Source organism: Kwoniella dejecticola, chromosome 1 (genome assembly GCF_000512565.2).
Source record: "Kwoniella dejecticola CBS 10117 chromosome 1, complete sequence".
Taxonomy (NCBI): Eukaryota; Fungi; Basidiomycota; class Tremellomycetes; order Tremellales; family Cryptococcaceae; genus Kwoniella; species Kwoniella dejecticola.
In genome coordinates, this window is record NC_089301.1 from 2,800,818 (window position 1) to 2,818,943 (window position 18,126).

Here is an 18,126-nt window from a genome sequence, read left to right on the forward strand (position 1 = left end):
ATCACACCTTTTATGAATTCATGTCAAAATCACAGCATCCTCATACAAACCCAAGCTCGTGCTTGACTAATTTCATCGCTGGGGCTGTGACTTGTGATTGTACCACAAGCTAAGGGATGATCGTGACCTTCTCTTTACCCATCCATGCGTCTCCCCAACGATCCAACAACAGCTTCTGCCCTTTAGCCTTTCTGACCACTGTGGTACCTACAGTCCACGTACCCAGAGAAGGCAGAGTGATCGACCCAGCTCCCAAATCGGGTCCGAACGGTACAAACTGATTCATTCGTCGAACACCATCAGCTCAGCTATCATATACGAGCTCACCTATGAATCGGAGACTTAACTTACTAGACCACTGAAAGTCCCTGGATTGTAAGGCGCCAGTCGCTTCCCTTGAATCTCGTTGATCAGACTATTTCACCTTTCGATGTCAGCTCTGGAACTGCACCATGGTGGAAGTCTTGGAAACGTTGGAGTCGGAGTTGGAGTTGGAGTTGGATTGGAAGTCCACGACTTACTTTGTAGCGGCTGATTTGGCTTGGACCGTAGCCAGATACGCAGTTTTCGTCCCTGGTGCATCATTGACATCTCCAATGGCATAGTAATTCTCATTCCCAAGTACGAACGAATCGACCTATTCCCCCTTCGCGACATCAGCACTTACTGCGCATACTGTATTTCTCTTGCCTCAATTCACAGAATTGTCCTGATTATCGCCATCGCTTGCACTCACGTGAAGGGTGTTATCCACCTTGATCAACCCATTCTTGTCCACCGCATCTTGATCAACGTTACGGACTAACGACGAATTGGGTTTATTCCCTGCAGCGAGGAAAATATAATCCCCTTTAATCTTCTGGCCTTTTTCGGTGCGTAATTTCTTGATTGTAGGTTGTAGTCCGAAGGAGCCATCCCAATCGTTCGAATCGGCATTCCTTGCGTCAGGATCAGGGATGACGAGCCTGTCTTCGAGTACTAGATGGATTCTACCTGCCTCAAGGTACGACATGAGGTATCTCGATAATTTCGGATGGGTCGGGGGCGAGGTCCAGGAATTGGGGATTTTCTCCTTCGTGTTCAAGGATCCGTTCCCATCAGAAATATAAGAAATAGGCAGTGGATCTGGAGAGAGGACTGTTGACTTGTTGTGGACAATCGTGATTTCTTTCTCGGGGTACAAGGCTCTCACTTCCTATCAACCCAATCACCGGACAAATCAGACGTACAGAAACTAACCCTGGCATCGTTCTTCATTTCAGAAGGCAGAATGAATTGATTTGCTCACCCCGGCAAATTCAACACCGACAGTACCCCCTCCGACGATAATCACGCTCTTCGCTCTTTTCAGCTCGTCTTGGCTCTTTCGCAGACCTTGCATGTAATCCTCCTTTGTCCAATCATACGATGGCCTCATCGGAGAAGGCTGAATCGATCCCGTGGCTAACACAGCTCTCTGCAACAGTTGTCAGTGAATCAATGTGCTTCTCCTTTCGTCCCCAGAGCTATCTACTACTGGTCAGGTATAAATAGAAGATGAGTTTGCAAATAACACTTCCGACTCACAAAGAACGGCACTTCCTTCGAGCCCTCAAAGGGGTTTTCCAAAATCACTGAATTTGGCCGTAACTGGACCACCTTGTTAGGCGCAATCACCTGATGTATGGATCCTTCGGGGAAGACGGTAGCGGTGTTAAGGGGCAAGACGATCTTCTCCTCCCATCCTAGAATATGTCATCTTGATTAGCACCGCCACGGTCTTCCACTTGCTCCGAGGAGAGTTTGAAGTCTAGACTACTGTATACTGGAACTACATTACGTACCGGGTACCACGGCTGCTCTGAGGGCTGCGATAGGCCAGAAAGAATAGTCCAGCGCATCAATCAAGAGGATTCGATAATCGCCTTGGAGATTCGGGACGAGTTCATTGGCAAGTGTATGACCGGCCATGGAAGCTGTATTTGTAGTACAGTACAGTAGATCAGCTGCCTTCATCAGCCGCCACAAGAATGCGCGCGAAGCTCTGGTATCCTGAAGCGGTCTGATGTTGAGGCTCGCATCATGAACAAGATGAACACAGGTCACTAACCTCCAATGATGACGATGTTCTGGATTTCTTGCTTTGACATCTTCAAGAGAAGCTCAAGCGGCTGGAAGTCTGTATTGACCTGGTGGTCTGGATATATGATTATGATGAAAAACGAACCGAGTTGGAGTATTGAGTTTGAGCTGCGAACGTCAATAAAGTATTTAGGTGGAGATTAGTGATCAGTGGCCAAAGCTATACTTGAGCGTGAGTTTGCAGGTTGTACAAATCACTTTTATACACATCATTTGAAGTAAATCGTAGGTTCATGTTTCCATAGGAAGGATGATCACCGATGCGTGCAATCGAAGGGCAGCACTGACCGTCGGTCATTTGTGATGTATAATCAAGTGCTCTATCTCACTCATTATCAAGCATCAAGCATGATACTTCTGTATCCGACGGATCTGTGTCCTATATGCTGGGCCAGCACTTGATATGCCTTGGACGCATGACACCGCTATCAGTGCTAGGATCGTCGAATTAGTGTCTTCGAGGAGTCGAAATCGCCTCTTGGTGGGGTAAATTTCATCGGCGACCCTGACATTTGCCTCCGTAGTATGATTGTTCTCGGTCGCCGCCAACAGCTATGCAGCTCAGCCTAGCCTATCCTATCCTATCCTATCTTTAGGTCGAGCCACTCTGACTGGAGAAGAGGAACAACGAAGTTGACGGGGTAGATCGTTGCGTCAAATCATATCAACGCGGTTTGGAATACACGCAAAGGCAGCGCATAGCGCTGAGCCTCGTCCTGAAGCATCGCGTTTTGCTTTTTGGTCGGAGGCATTCGCCAGCTGTCCCAGTTCCGCCATTCATCTCGCAAAAGTAGCCTGAGGTCTTCGATCATTATTGGGTCCTCGCGAAGCCTTGGGCGAACCTTATCACTTGGAACTCGTACTGACGTACTGACATAAGGGTTCCTTGTCAATGGTGTTTCCCAGCCTATTTGCAGAGGGTCTTCACATGTGAGCTGATGCGATGCAGTGATTTCAGAGAAGATACTGTGCTACCGAATCATACAACGAGATGTGAAAAGATGGTAAAGATTGATGATCTATTCGATGTTATCGGAACTGGACTGTAATTAAGCTTAACCTCCCGGATTTTGGTACCGATTCATTCGATCGACGTTGGTTACTCGAGAATTTAAGGTTGTTTCTCCGCGTTCTTCACCTTCCATACGCTTATATTAGGTACGACTTCGCTCGACATGCTCGACATGGAGGGCTGTGCAGCGTTATCAATGAGCGATACTCTGATTCCAGCAAGCAAGATGCAAGAAGACGCTGATCGATCCGCACGCGACCATCACATGAGCGGTATGAACCTTCATGTCAGATCGGCAAATGTCGTTCAGAATCCAGCATGTTTCACGAGTCAGAATCGCCTCTGTCTCTCTGTTGCGATCGCAGGATCTGCAAACGCTTTACACACTGAAGATATAGATCGCGGACAGCACCGGACCAGGAATTTCAATTGGACCGAAGTATCGCTCGTCACCTGTCACCCGTCCTACCGGATCTGAATCAGCATCGCGTGTAACGACCTAGATACCGTCATATGGATATGGGCTGGACTGGATGTTGAGACTTTCGCTTTTGAATCGTTGAATCGAAAAGTAAAACAAATCTAGAAGTTCATCCTCCCCTTCCATCGGTAGAAGCAAGGGACAAACAACTTCGGATATGATTGATTCTACACAGTAACAGCTGCTTCAGCTCGCAGGGGACCTGGTATTCCATAGGAATGGCTGGTGCATCTAATCCATCATCCGTCATCATCTCATGTGTTATGGCTTTTGTCGGACCTGAAGGCGAAGAAGGATAGGTACAGGGGGACTAACCGATCAGTGCGTCCTACATCTTGCCCTCGACCCTTATCGTGTATCCCAGCTGACGCTTTGATCCGCTTTTCGCATCATTCCAGCATATCGACTTCCGCAATAGCTTTTTCGACTCTCGACTTCCGGCCAACTCGCGACTGGCTGATAACATCAAGAAGCCATCATCGTCATCGCAGGACGTGCGCAGTCTTTGTTTGAAGGAACCATCAAATACATAGCACTACTCAGGCTGGGAGGCAGCAGAAGAAGGGGACTGGGTCGTCTCAAGGAGAATAAAAGCTGTGAGTCAGTGTGAGTACGCGCCCGACCTTTTTTCGTTGCTTTCTTGTCGGAGATTCTTCTGCCCTTGGCAGGCAGACCCCCTGAAAACCAATCCATCACGGACTTTCGCCTCTTCTCACAAGACGACGTGCGATAGAGCCGAATAAGCCAAAAGGCAGTGATCGCTTGTGTGTGTGCATGGAAGCGGATTGCGGATATAAGATTTTCTCGGTTCGATTATGACGACATCCATATGCCTTTCAACGCTCATCTTGTTGATTTGGACGATGATAAGGAGCCTGTCAAGCTGATAGCTTATCATTGTAAATGACAATGATGCTCTTAGCTAGTCGACTTCGATATACATCCAAAACCATTCTGGCAAGGGGCAAGATAGCGTAAAATCAGAGCTGGGGCAGCGGCAGGCCGTCGGAGACTCGGTGAGTAGAGTTTGAAGCTTTTCCTTGTAGAAAATTATTGATGGTACCTTGACGACATTCCAGGATAACATCCACCTGAGCAGGACAGGACATCTTCTGTCCGGTCACTCGATCTCAAACGGGTTTCGCATTGATCATTTCGGTCAGAGCTGCCCCGATTGAAGTGGGTATTTTCGACATCGTCATCATTGATGATCCTTCACTGCATTGATATTAGTCTTCGTCGCCTGTAACCCTTCACTCGCTGGTTGACCCCGAGCTCGACCTTCATTCAGCTATCTGTATTGTATTATAAGGAAGTACTGTAGCATAGCATAGCAAGGACGTTGTGTATAATCCGTGAGTTCACGATCTTTTTCTACTTTGGTTAGGTCAAAGGATGGTCAACTTTTTTCCAATCCATCAATCACTCATCAATCAGATCAGACAGTGACAATGCGCGGCAGACACGCTGCACATCATGATCGTCTTCTCAATCGCTAGAACAGGCAGCCATCATCTTCTTTCGCCTCTTCTGCTTAGTCAATCTTCGTTCCCCTTCCAGAATTCTGTCCTGTCCTCCCCGTCCCTCAGCGCGATCAACTGTGATCAATGGAATATGATCAGCTGCCATCCCTTTCTGTGGTTGATGCTTATGCCATAACCGAGAGTGCTCTGGGGCATTCGCCTTGACGACCAGAAGGGGCATTGATCCATCTCTACTTCAAGCCCATCGGATTTATTCAGACTGGCGTGCCGGGTGGCAAAGAGTTCAGCACGCTGATCAATCCTGATCTTCAGCACAGCAACATTATTACGTTCGCCATTGCCCCTTTTCTCCTGATACCTGTTTCATCCATCGTTGATTCTGGAATTTGCGACAATATTTTCGATTTGGAGAAGACGGCGCATCTTCCTGCTTGCCTCGGAAATCAGGATCTGATCAGGTGGGTGACTACTGTGTGGAAGGGCCTGAATAAGGGCTCAAAAGGTCGTGGCTTGAAGAAAGGCCTAACTGATAAGTGTGCCCAAGCTGGTCAATGTTTGATGGGTCAATGTCACCCCTTATTCTCCTTAGCGCAATTTTCTCAACGACAGCGAATGTCATCAAGGTTCACTCCCTGCCCATCATCGTACATCATCACTTCAAATGATTGCTACTGCTCAAATTCAATCTCCACCTCATCTGCTTCACTCTTTCTCCTCGACTTCCGCCATGCCCCAGCAGCTCGCGCATGCTTCATCTTCCAGAAATGTCCAGCCTCCCGTCGCTACCGGCGGCAGAGGGATCAAGGGATTCTTCAGCCGAACAAAAGCTATGTCACCTGAACCTCCCGAATTACCACCTTCCAGATCAAGATTACGGTCTTTCATCAACGAAACCGCCAAAGCAGGGACATCGTCGAGGCATCCGCCTGTCACGCGAAGTGTAGAGACGACGCAGGATGGAGCAGCTAAAGTCGGTCAGAGGACACTGTCATCGGAAGTTACGTTAGGTCGTCAGCGTTTGGAGAAAGAACGGGAAAGAGGTAGTCGAGCTAGACCAGTGACACCTACGGAGCGGACGCAAAGGCAGATCAGGTTCAACCCCTCTGCTCTGCCGGCGATGCAGAAGGGAGATGATGGCAAATGGCAACCACCATCGTTATCTAGAGGTTCGATGTCAACCTCGGCGTTAGCATCGTATGCTCAAGAGGAGGATCCCAACAGAACCGCTCGACCAGCTGAGGAAGAGAAAGGCAAAAGAGGTCACAAACACACACTGTCAAATCTGTTCCAAAGCACCACTCGAAACAGAATTACACCGCTTGCTCTTCCTCCTCGAAGACAGCCGACGGAGACAGCGCAAACGGTAAAAGCTAATCCAGGAGGCCTACAGTCTCCTGTCACGCCTTCCCGCGTAGCTATCGGATCCCCCGACGATGCTCCAACTCTCAAGGCATCTCCACTGCGAACATCGGTCGAACCAAAACGCCCTAGACACATCATACCGCTTACCAGTCCACCTCAACTACAACAGTCCAAATCTGATCCTGTCAAGCCGATCGGGTCTGCACCTGCGAGTCCGGCTGCATTGCCTCGCTCAAGCTCTGCGGATGCGATGCCCCCGCCCCCGGTGCCCACTCAGACTTCACAAGTCATATCTCCAGCATCCTACATGTCTCGAGATCACTACTTGCTCCGTCTGTCGACATCATTCATGGTGAAGGTCCTCACCCCCGTGGTCAAAGGGTCAGCTTTCGTGCAGAATGACAAGAATGTGGAAATGCGGAGGATCGTCGATGAGCGGTTGCTAATTTTGGTCAGAATGGAAAAGGCTTGGGGTGCGGACTGGGCAAGAGCAGGGAATGCATTGGCCAGTACGCCGAGGGCAGATGAAGCTGCGGACAACGCAGCGCCCGCATCATCAGAAGCGAAAATCAGGTCAATTTATGTGGGCGAAAGGGCCAAAGAACGGGAAAGAAGAGGATGGACCGAGGCTCTGAAAGATGGAATCTTACTTTGTTTGTAAGTTGGAGCACGGCCCATTGATTTGGACGCATGACAGCTGAATTGATGCATCAGCCTACTGAACCACCTGTTTCCCGCGCAACCATCGTACATACCTCGACTCAATGTGACAGAGGACGGTATCCTTCGTGCAACCAACTTGACCCGGTTCATCACTGCCTGTCAAGCAATCGGCATACCCGACACTGACATTTTCGGTCTGACCGATCTGCAGGAAGAAACAGAGGTCAGTATTGGACGAGTGGCCCAGACTATTGTAGCTCTAGCAAGACTAGCTGGCGGAACAACGGCCGGTGGAAATCGAGCGAAATCACCCAACTCTTCCAGACCCGGCTCCAGAAACACTAGTCGGCCTCCTTCAAGAAACGCTATCACCACGACATCCCCTCCCAGAAGTCCACCAACAAGTCCGCGTCGGACGTCTGTCGAGCTATCACCTATCAAGAGACCGGTACTGGACAAGCCTGGCTCTTCGCCTCAAAAGTCCCCTGCCGCCCTTAGCATGGACCGTTCAGGCTCGAATGACAGTCAAAACGAACTTCATTCCAGGCTACAGTTGGTTGCAGATACGAAGAATTTCGCTACTTCAGTCGATCCAGCTTATAAAACCCCTACCACATCGACATTTGCTTCACCGCCGAATACCGATCCCAGGTTGGAAAAACGTACACCGCTTCCTCGAGCGACCACACAACCGAATATATCGCCAATAAGGGCTAAGTCACCTACGTCTTCGCCCTCTTCGCGGAGCATAACTCCAGTAGGACGGAATGGGAATCTGCAAATTCGGCCTTCGCTCAGACCTAAACACACGACTGGATCTCGCGCCTCCGTCTCTTTCGCCAATAATGAACCTGCCTCGCCTCGAGGGGATCATAGCCCATCCAGTCCAGTACAGCCAACAACCCATTCCAGGGAAAGAACGCCGAGTCTCATTAGCGGAGGGTCCAGGGTGACTTCGTCCGCCTACAGTCGTTCAAGTGCAGCCTATTCGGTGGCCACCGTCCTCGGTGGGGAGAACGCGAACGCCATCGACTTGACGGAAGACATAGAAGACGATGCTCAAATGCAGCAGCGCCGTGAGCGACGAGCTAGTGAACAGAAGCTTCAGGAAGCTAGACAGAAGATCATTGGAACTTTGCTGAGTAGCGAAGATCTTCCTCACGATCTGAGGAGAGCTGTTCGACAGGACGAGGAAGCAAGAAATTCAGCACTATCGGATTCTTTAGCGGCCCTCGAGGGTTACAAAACCGATCATCTGCCTCAAACAGACTCGAGACCTGGCCGTCGACCAGTAGCTCGGAGAGGGATGAGCATCGAGCTTGGCCAGCCAGATGTCGGCAAGGTTGTGGAGGAAGATGAAATCAGCTCAAATGCTACGTCGGTTGGCGCGAAGAACGATGGTGCCCGACCCACCGCCTTACATCGACTCAGCTCAAATGGCAAAACGTACATTCCCAAACGCTCAGCTTCTCCAGCTTCCAATCTCGCTAGTCCGACGGACGTTGCATTTCCAGCATCCACCTCTTCGCACATGGTGCGAACTACTTCGCTGCAAGCATACCAGCAATCTGCGGTTATCGAAAAAGATCGAATCACCAACAAAGCTGAACGCAGACAATCTGACGGTTATCCTCGAGCGAAGGGACACGGAAGAGATGTTTCGGAGTCGACTGACAACTCTGCAAGACCTCTTCAAATTCGGATCAATAGTATGGTCAACTTACCTGTTTCTGAGTCGAGTCGATCCACATCACTCTTTAGGGAACACTCTTCAGCTGGGGCAGTCAAACCAGCTCAGTCCCTACAAGTCTTGGAGTTCCAGGAGCTCGGTTGCCCTGTGGTAAAATATGTACGTCCATCTTGTCCTTTCTTGCAGTGCGCTTTGCTGATCCGCAGTATCCAGCAACTTGGTAATTGCATCGGTCGAGGCCAATTTGGGTCAGTATATCGCTCACTCAATCTGAGCACCGGACAAATGGCAGCGATCAAACGTATTCGACTGCATGGGATGAGGGAGGATGAGGTGACCGATGTCATGCGAGAGGTCGAGCTTCTTAAAAGGTTCTCGCATCCCAGTATCGTCAAATATGAAGGCATGTCAAGGGATGAAGAGTACCTGAACATCGTTCTTGAGTGAGTTGGATTCTCATTAGCGGTATCTGCCTATGCGAAAGGATAGCTGAGTTGAACGAATATCAGATTCGTCGAGAACGGGTCACTGGGTCAAACGCTTAAATCTTTCGGCAATTTCAACGAAAGGCTTGTTTCCTCATACGTGGCTAAAATCCTGGAAGGACTGGACTATCTACATTCTCAAGGGGTGGTGCATTGCGATCTGAAAGCGGCCAATATCTTGTCTACCAAGAATGGGAATGTCAAATTATCGGATTTCGGTGTATCATTGAACCTCAAAGCCGTCGAGAATATCAAGCAGGATGCGAAGACCAAGGGAAAAGAAGGAGGGAAGAGGGTATCGGAGGTTGCAGGCACACCCAACTGGAGTGAGTGCCCAACTCTCAAATGGATCATCTCGGCTGCTAAAGGAATCGCATAGTGGCTCCTGAGGTCATTTCCCTGGCTGGAGCGTCATTCGCATCGGATATCTGGTCGTTAGGCTGTACAATCATTGAACTGTTGACCGGGAAACCACCCTATTCGGACATCACAAACAGCATGACAGGTGCGTGAGCAAATGGAAACATGCGCAATTTCGGCTGAATCTCTGCGTAGTGCTTTTCCGCATCGTTGAAGATGAGATGCCGCCTATTCCCGGAGGCATTTCAGATGGTCTGACGGATTTCCTCAAGTTGTGTTTCATCAAGGACCCAAATGCTCGTCCTCCGGCCATGATGCTTTTCGAACATCCTTGGGTCAAAGGTTTGAACCCAATCTTGGTATGTCAAAATCAGTCCTCTGATTATGCACCAGAACTGTCGCTGACAGCCAGTCCTCGAGCAGGCACTTCGCCCTCAAGACAGTGTACCTTTCTTACGCAGGGTCAGTATGGATCTGCATAGAGTGGAAAGTCAGCGGCTCTTCGAAAATGGCAGCCTCAGTCCCCCTCTTGACGGCGCGATGGACGTTAGAAAGCACAGACACAGTATGGCTAGTTCGCACGGGAGAGAAGGCAGTGGTCCCGATAAGAGTCACATACTCATCAAGACTTCATTCGGGAAAGGTGAGTCATACTTGATTGCTTTAAGTCAACACCATGTGATGCTGACTTTCAGTCAGCCATCCCTTGTCGAGTCTGTCTGGTGGACGTAAAGAAGCAAGGGGTGCTATGTCAAGATTGCGGCCTGATTGCTCATACCTCCTGTGCTTCGAAAGCATCACCGAAATGTGACATCCACGAACAGTTGGCTTTATTTGCGCGACAACAGGAAATCCTTCAAACGCTCTCGCCACCGAGGGTCGCATCCCCTCAACCCAGTTTCGAAGGTAGAGAGGGTTTGACTGCTTTACCCGTCAAGATTCTCAACGGTATCATCCGCTCAAAATCAAAAGGCGGACTGGGCAATTCCTCCAATCCTTCCCAGCTCGATCTGAGCTCGAGCGATACTCGCAAAAGGGGTTTGTATGGATATAATAGTCCGAGCAGACCCTCATTGGATCAACAGCCTTCATCGAGGTCGACAAGTTTCAATCTGCAGAATCGGTCGTCGTTATATAGCAATATGACAGAATACGATAATGATCTCAATGAAGCCAAACGACGTAGTGGCGTTCATTTCGAATTTGATGAACAGTTGAATGCCCCTCCTGATGGACTCAGGTATAGCTTGGAGGATCAGAATAATCAGACAATACCGGTTGAATTGACTGCTGAGAATCTGGCTTTAGCTGGGCAGACTTATGGCAAGGGACATGTGAGGAATAGGGAAAGTAAGAGTGATTGTTGTGTACAATAAGACAAGGGTCAAGAGTGTTTGACAACATATGGACAATTTAGGCACCAGAGGGCTACTATTTCATCGATATCAAGGCTGTATTCTTTATTGGCGGCTTAGCCTTTTCATCTGTTTACTTATCATCATACACACATACATATACATATACATATACATTTACATATACATATACGCAAATATCTTTGTAGTAGTAAACTCTTTTTTTGTACATCTGAACCACGCATACACGCATCTTCCAGATCTATGCTCATGCATATACGCTGCATTGCAATGAGCTTTCCGCTTTGACCAAGCTGTTCTTGAGCATTAAGAGTAATTTAAGCTGAATTACAGCAACACAAGTTAACGGCGCCGGGAAACAAGTCGAATCGGCCGAAAATGCAGAAATACTGTATTAATAAGGCTTTATCAGATAACCCTATCGGTCACCGGCGGCTTTATCATTTACTCGTACCTGCTCACATTTATGATGTTCACTCCGCGGTTTTATAGTAGCTAATGTCCAAGGGAAGACGCAGAGATGTGATTTGCTTGCCCGAAGACGAGATTGTCTGATGATTTGTGCCGGATCCTAGACGTATCACTCTTCCACGTACTTTGTCCTTGTTGAGCGTCTTCAGAGATTGCCGACACTTCTCCTGGATAAACAGAATCTCTTACACTTGACACAACCCGCTAGAGGTTTCAGTTGAGTTATAGTGTATGAAATCACCCTATCTCTTAGCCCGCTCAGAAAATATACTTCACGCAATGACGACAGCTTTGACTTCGACTCCGGAAGCGTACCAGAACATAGTGATCATAGGAGGTATGTCCGATCCAACCCACTTTGGAATGAATGCGAAAACGGAAACTAAAACGGAAACGGAAACGGAAACGGGTACACGGGTTCGGCTGCTTACAGTATAGCTCATGATCCTGCAAACTTTGTCTCTATCAGCATCGATCGCAGGGCATGAAACCGCCAATCACCTAGTGCCGAACCTTCCTGGGACGTATCGGATCCTGTTGATTGACGCGAGGGGATTCGCTTGGTGGCCTATCACCATCCTCCGAGCGGTCGTTGTTCCAGGTAAGTCATACGAGGTCTTGAGTCCTGGTCTCAAGTTGCGTCTCCCAGCCCGACCTCATCAGCTTTCGGATGATAATCGCCTTCGCAACTCTCAATGAGCGATGGTTCTCTTCATCCGCTGATAATCAGTGTCTGACGAGCAGGATGGGAAGATAAAGTATCCATCCCGCTAACTACCGAACGAGTCTTCAAGAAAGGATCACCACATCAGGTGATAGCTCCGAACAAGGTATTGCAGCTGAAAGCAGATTCGGTCATCTTGGAGAAACCCTTCGAAGGATCGACGGAAATACCATTCTTCGTGAGCCGCCTTAGATAGTTTATACAGTCTAGCCCTACGCCGGGGGGTCCAGTCAAGCTAATCAATCTGTCCTCTGTCCTCCTTTCAACCTCGACCTCGATCCGAATCGAGATTGAACTTCCGATAGAGATGTGTTATAGCCACTGGAGCATCTCAGGAATTGCCCACCATGCCAGCATGGGACGACAGCGAGGATCAATTCGTCGAATCGCTCAGGAGATCTCAGAGGGATATCGAGAGAGCGACCAAGGTGGTGGTCATTGGAGGCGGCGCCGTTGGCGTGGAAATTGCCGGAGTGAGTAAGCGAATCCCGTCAGAAATCATATAGTCCTCGCTAGATCCATGGGAATGACTCGGAGGGTCATGAGACTGTGAGATGGGACAAAGATGTAACGGAAAGGAGAGATCTTATCATTCTCCGTCCATTCTCATCTCATCTTATCTCATCTTATCTCATCTCATCTCATCACCTTCTGACTTGCCTGAATTTGGGGTTTATGCTGTATAGGAAATAGCGTCTCATCACCCAAACAAGAAAATGACTTTGATTCACAAAGATTACGGATTACTTCAGCCCACTGTACCTCTTGCCAAATCTGAGCCCCTCAAAACGATATCCGAGAAGGTAATCCACTCGTATTCTTCACCACCTACCGATCCGAGACTTTCTTTGGAATTGCAGAGGATATGCGATGAATTGGGGATTGAGGTGATCCTTTCAGACCGAGTGATCATGCCGTCTTCCTCTCCGACTACCCCAATTTCGGAATTATCGGAATCACAATCAGAATTAGCATCGGAATTGGGGTCGACCTCGGCTTCGGCTCTGCAGAAGGGTAAAGTCGCTTGGGACGGTTCTTTCGGGCTCCAACCTCAGATCGTCCACCTCACTTTGGAGAGTGGCAAGACAGTTGAAGCGGACTACGTATATCCTGGATGTGGGATGAGACCGAATTCGCAGATCGTCAAAAACGTTGATCCGGGCGCATTGGACGGGGGATTAATACGAGTCGATAAGCACCTCAAGGTGAACTAGAATTAGAAATCTACTGAAAACCCACCTAGATCGCAACTTCCATGTCGAGTCGATGCGCAGAGGCCTAGACTTCGTGGCTGCGTGCTAAGGGTATTGATAATGTTTGGATCCTTCAGGTGCAATCTACATCACCCGACTCCATCTTTGCCAGTCAAGTTTACGCGATTGGCGATGTGTGTTCGTGTCCCGGTCTCAAGATTGCTCATGGAGCGCTGTGGGGTGCTCAGAAGACAGCCACCAAGTAAGTCAAGCGTCTACTTTGCTGATCACATATTCCATGCCCTCACGGCATCCCAGTCAGACCGAGCACTTGCATCGATTCGCGTTTCACTGATGTCTCCTTATGATTGATTCAGTATAATGAACGAAATCAAAGGGAAAGTTTTGAGCGAATACAGCTTAGGTTGGTTATCAGGCTTAGTACGTTTCTCATTCTATCATCATGACCTTTTCCAGCTTTAGCTTGGGGGATTGTACATCAGGTCAATATCTTTTGGATTCGAGACCGAGGACCGAGGGCTGAGAAAGCTTTGACTGATTATCGCAGAGCTTGCCGATGGGGATGAACGAAGGAGCTGGGATGATCACATTTGGATGGTTAGGCACCTGGGTATTTGGGTCCAAGTGGACAGTGCGGATGAGGGGCAAGACGTCCGGAACGGAACGGCATTTCGTTGGAAGGTTCAAGGGCGAACAGGAATTCGAGATCAAGTTTGACTTCTAATGGTTGGCGGGTGTACCGACTTGGACAAATGTAGCGGCCTTGGGATATATGTTGTTGATCCAAATCGTAATTGAAAAGTCGGTGTTCTCAAGATCTCGTACCGATCGATCAATAACCATATTATTAGTACCTTACTTGGCTTGAGCACTTGATAACTTGTTTCTGTCAGTATCTCAGTAGCAGGTTGTTCTTCGGACACTTCGATTTATAGTATACATACATAAATCCAAAAGTCCGATTATACAGCAGCCGATACTTGCTCTTGCTCTTTCAAAGCATCCAAAACGCCCGTCCTTTTACTTGGCTTCACATTGGGTTCCGCTATTATCTGCGGTATAGGATCGTTGGGGTATTTCCTCGTGTCTCGCGATTGTATCGAATGTAATCTGAATGATTTGGTTTTGGAGGTGCGCAGGCCGTGTATTATGGTGACTTTGTCGTCTAGTCGGGCGACTAAAGGTGAAGCGGAGCATTCGGGTCAGCATTGTGCGCCGCCATGAGGCGTTTTTGTAGGCCGTGGAGTGGGGAGTTGAGAGCTTGGAGCATCGAAGCTGGAACAGACTGATAGAGAGACTATGACAACACACAACATGATTGTGCTTGGTATCAAATACTCACCTTCGTTCTCGTCGTGGACTAAATACTTCTTATGCCTCTTGATCTCTTTCAATATCTTAGGATGCTCGAACACTCGTTCCACCTAAACGAACACAGCGATCAGCAGAATAACTCCTTCGGTTTACAGTACATCTCAGCCTCAAAGTATGACACTCACCGTCACTGTCGCTGTCTTCCTCATTGCTCCTACTTTCGTCACGACGCCTTGGAAGATGTGGTTCGGTTTGTATGGCATTTTTAGAGATGTCTGCCTTCGCGGGTTTCTTCTGATTATTTGGCGCACTTATTAGCCCTACAAGAGAAGGCGATGGACTAAGAGATGTACGAGTCGTTGTGCTATGCTGTTCAGGTGTTATATGTTACACGATATGCTTTGGATATGGCATAATTCCAAGCTCTAAGTTGCATTTGAACTTTTGGTCTCGACGAGTTCGAGTGAATCTTGAACAGGACAAAGATCTTGAAAAAGCCCTCCACATTGCAGAAGGCTTATTTATGTGGGTTAGCCATATAAGTTTCGATGAAAGGCAGTTGTCATAACCGGTTAATGTGATTTGTGCTTGTCATTTGCCATTTGAACCTTGGACGACGCCACTGACCACTTCCGGACTACTTAGAGGCCTCATACACCAGCTCATCCCCATCAGTTGAGCTTGCATTATCATCATAGAACCACCTCATACGCTTGTCATGTATCGCAATCATCATTTCATCCATAGAAACACCCGTACATATCCTTAAGCACAGCTCCACTCACCCAAATTCTAGGCTTTACCAAACACCGCTTTTAGCTTGATTCTCGACAGAGGGCCCCATGCTCAATCCTCAGTCACTTACACGCGTTCACCTTGCTTTCACATCAGGCATCACAACCCAAATCACTCATTAGATAGACCGGTCCAACGCATTTTGGGGGATCTGCAATTCTGTATAGACCATCATCAGCTCGTCGCTAGCACATCAAGACAGATTTTTGTCTCGACGCAAACGAGCAGACGACCTCTTCCACCTTCACCACCTTCAATCTCACACGTAATACTTATCGAGAGCCACCAATTCTCAATCAAGTAGTTTCTGCCTCTGAGCGATCACTTGGGAGATCATCGACAACATGACGCAGACACCGCTTGGCGCTCAATTGTGTGAGTCCATAGTGGTGCTGTTTAGACCGACGAAAAGTATGTATTCAGTACTAACGGTGTCCTCCCTACCTCGCAGCTCCAGTAGACCTTCCTCCGCCACCACCGGGGTCAGACCCTAGAGAACCATCTCCAACATTGACCCCTCGTCAGCGTGGAGGTTCACGCACACCTCACCGACCACATTCGCCTTTGGCTTCCCGAGATGCTTCGCCCGTCAGACCTATTGGACAAGGTCGATCCCACTCGTCAGAACTCGGTACATCCCCTCCTTCAGCCAACTTACCACCTCTACAACACCCTATCCCTAAATCAAGTGGTACTCCTTCCTCCTCAATTCCAATTCACCACGCACCGCACCTGTCATCCCGACCATCTTCTCCTTCTTCCATCCATTCATCGGGCTCAGCCATCTTCGAACGAGATATAGAATTTCCCCCTGTCGCATCCTTGTCCACGCCCAACCAACCTCATACTCTCAATCACAAATCTAGTAGATTATCTCACTTATCACACGGTAGCACCTTAGATCATACTGTCCCTGCTGTTCTGGATGACGCTGTGGAAGCTTTGACAGCCAGTACAGATGGCCTGTCTAGAGGATTCGAAGGCTTAGAAATCGAAGCTCCCGCTCCGGCACCCAACGGGATCGGAATGGCAAGACAGTCTTCATCAAGCTTACCAAGGAAGATCTCATCTTCGGGTCCGCACCCATTGCTGCACTCGAGATCACCTAGTCCAGTCTCGGTCAACTCCTCCATCGCTTCTCCTGCTACCTCTCCGCCAATTTTGGGTCAACTCCACATACAACAAGCCCCTGGCGGCGTTCCTGGCCAGAGCCAAGTCAGCCCAACAGCAGGCATCGGAGAATCAGGGCTACCTGGTACAGTACCCAGACCCGCTATGCCTCCACGAATGAGTACAGGCCCACAAGTCCCGGGAGGATGGATGTCGGCTTTTGGAGGTGTGAACTCCCAACCCGCATCAACCTCACCTGTTCAGCCGGAGCCGATCAACACGGCCACTGCGACCTCAAGAGAACCGCTCGACGAACATGCGTCTTCGCCCAATTCAGATGTGAGTGAGACTATGACCTTGAAACGTGATTCGATTTCCAGTACAGTTGATCATACATGCTTACATGCATCTGCTTTCCGTTCTTGTAGGGCTCAAACAGCGCGCCCAATAGCACACTTACACCATCTTCTATCCCATCTCACATCTCACCAAACAAGAACAGGCACCGTATCTCCTATCTGTCTTATAACGACCTGCTCTCAGCCGTCCCAACCAAAGTCACTTCTTTGGAAGACATAACCAGCGGTAATCTCTCACCGGACCATCTTCCAGGGACGGTCTCTCCTTCTATGTCAACTAGATCGCCGACCATCTCACCGCATAATCCCCTCTCGCCAAGTCTTTTGGGCGAACAGAGTCCTGCAGTAGGCGCAGGCGCTACTTCGCCGCCGAAATCACTTCAGCCCAAATCGAGTTTCGATGCTCATCGATCAGCGAGTCTCGGTGGACTGGGGTTAGGTGAAGGAGAGTGGGAACGAGAAGGACTGGGTAAAGGCTTAGAACAGAGGTTGGAGGAGGTAGCTCAGGGGCAAGGACAAGGGCAAACACAATGAGAGCCGAGAATCGTGCACCGATAAGAAGCGTTTCAGTTGAGCTATACCATTAGCAAAGTCTTTGGTACAATATTATAACCATACAATGCCGTGACCAGTTTCTCTGTGAATGCGGACCTTATTTCACCATAATTTCCCCTCGTCTCTTTCTTTTGGTATCTGGTGGGTCTCAGTTCATAGGTCGTCCGAAGCGAGAAGGGGGATGTATATGATGTACGTGATGTGTGAAGTATCTCGGTGTGAGGGCACATTGTGTCTGACGCTCCGACTGGATGGCTGATGGCTTTGAAGGTTGATGCAGAAAGAGTACAAGTACATTTCTAAGGATATACAACAAAAGTCTAAATGCTAATTGCGATGTAGCAGCCCTTTAAGAGTATTGAGTGTTGAGTATTGAGTATTGAGTGTTGAGTATTGAGTATTGAGTATTGAGTATTGAGTATTGAGTATTGAGTATTGAGTATTGAGTATTGAGTATCGAGTATTGAGTATTGAGTATTGAGTATTGAGTATTGAGTATTGAGTATTGAGTATTGAGTATTGAGTATTGAGTATTGAGTATTATTTGACG

At 48.6% G+C, this 18,126-nt stretch overlaps 5 protein-coding genes across 5 annotated transcripts; 3 read left to right on the forward strand and 2 right to left on the reverse strand.

The window, feature by feature from the left end:
- Nucleotides 1-109: 109 nt before the first annotated feature.
- On the reverse strand, nucleotides 110-1,950 carry I303_101041 (uncharacterized protein; the record flags this gene model as incomplete). Its single annotated transcript, XM_065968260.1, has 7 exons — nucleotides 110-277; nucleotides 352-415; nucleotides 522-637; nucleotides 737-1,195; nucleotides 1,289-1,456; nucleotides 1,567-1,724; nucleotides 1,824-1,950. The coding sequence occupies 7 exons, from the start codon at nucleotides 1,948-1,950 to the stop codon at nucleotides 110-112; spliced, it is 1,260 nt and encodes a 419-aa protein (XP_065824332.1).
- Nucleotides 1,951-5,825: 3,875 nt separating this feature from the next.
- Nucleotides 5,826-11,034, forward strand: I303_101042 (uncharacterized protein; the record flags this gene model as incomplete). The annotated part of the gene is made up of 8 exons (XM_065968261.1): nucleotides 5,826-7,117; nucleotides 7,175-8,972; nucleotides 9,027-9,256; nucleotides 9,323-9,624; nucleotides 9,678-9,803; nucleotides 9,854-10,017; nucleotides 10,082-10,301; nucleotides 10,358-11,034. 8 exons carry the CDS (start codon nucleotides 5,826-5,828, stop codon nucleotides 11,032-11,034), a joined length of 4,809 nt encoding a protein of 1,602 aa, XP_065824333.1.
- A 750-nt stretch (nucleotides 11,035-11,784) lies between these two features.
- I303_101043 (uncharacterized protein) lies at nucleotides 11,785-14,167 on the forward strand (the record flags this gene model as incomplete). Its single annotated transcript, XM_065968262.1, has 8 exons — nucleotides 11,785-11,842; nucleotides 11,975-12,106; nucleotides 12,250-12,407; nucleotides 12,535-12,702; nucleotides 12,916-13,434; nucleotides 13,560-13,684; nucleotides 13,800-13,863; nucleotides 13,991-14,167. The coding sequence occupies 8 exons, from the start codon at nucleotides 11,785-11,787 to the stop codon at nucleotides 14,165-14,167; spliced, it is 1,401 nt and encodes a 466-aa protein (XP_065824334.1).
- A 238-nt stretch (nucleotides 14,168-14,405) lies between these two features.
- On the reverse strand, nucleotides 14,406-15,020 carry I303_101044 (mitochondrial 37S ribosomal protein uS17m; the record flags this gene model as incomplete). The annotated part of the gene is made up of 3 exons (XM_018404409.1): nucleotides 14,406-14,620; nucleotides 14,786-14,867; nucleotides 14,943-15,020. The coding sequence occupies 3 exons, from the start codon at nucleotides 15,018-15,020 to the stop codon at nucleotides 14,406-14,408; spliced, it is 375 nt and encodes a 124-aa protein (XP_018267063.1).
- An 876-nt stretch (nucleotides 15,021-15,896) lies between these two features.
- Nucleotides 15,897-17,555, forward strand: I303_101045 (uncharacterized protein; the record flags this gene model as incomplete). Its single annotated transcript, XM_018404410.1, has 3 exons — nucleotides 15,897-15,927; nucleotides 16,004-17,001; nucleotides 17,091-17,555. The coding sequence occupies 3 exons, from the start codon at nucleotides 15,897-15,899 to the stop codon at nucleotides 17,553-17,555; spliced, it is 1,494 nt and encodes a 497-aa protein (XP_018267064.1).
- Nucleotides 17,556-18,126: the final 571 nt, after the last annotated feature.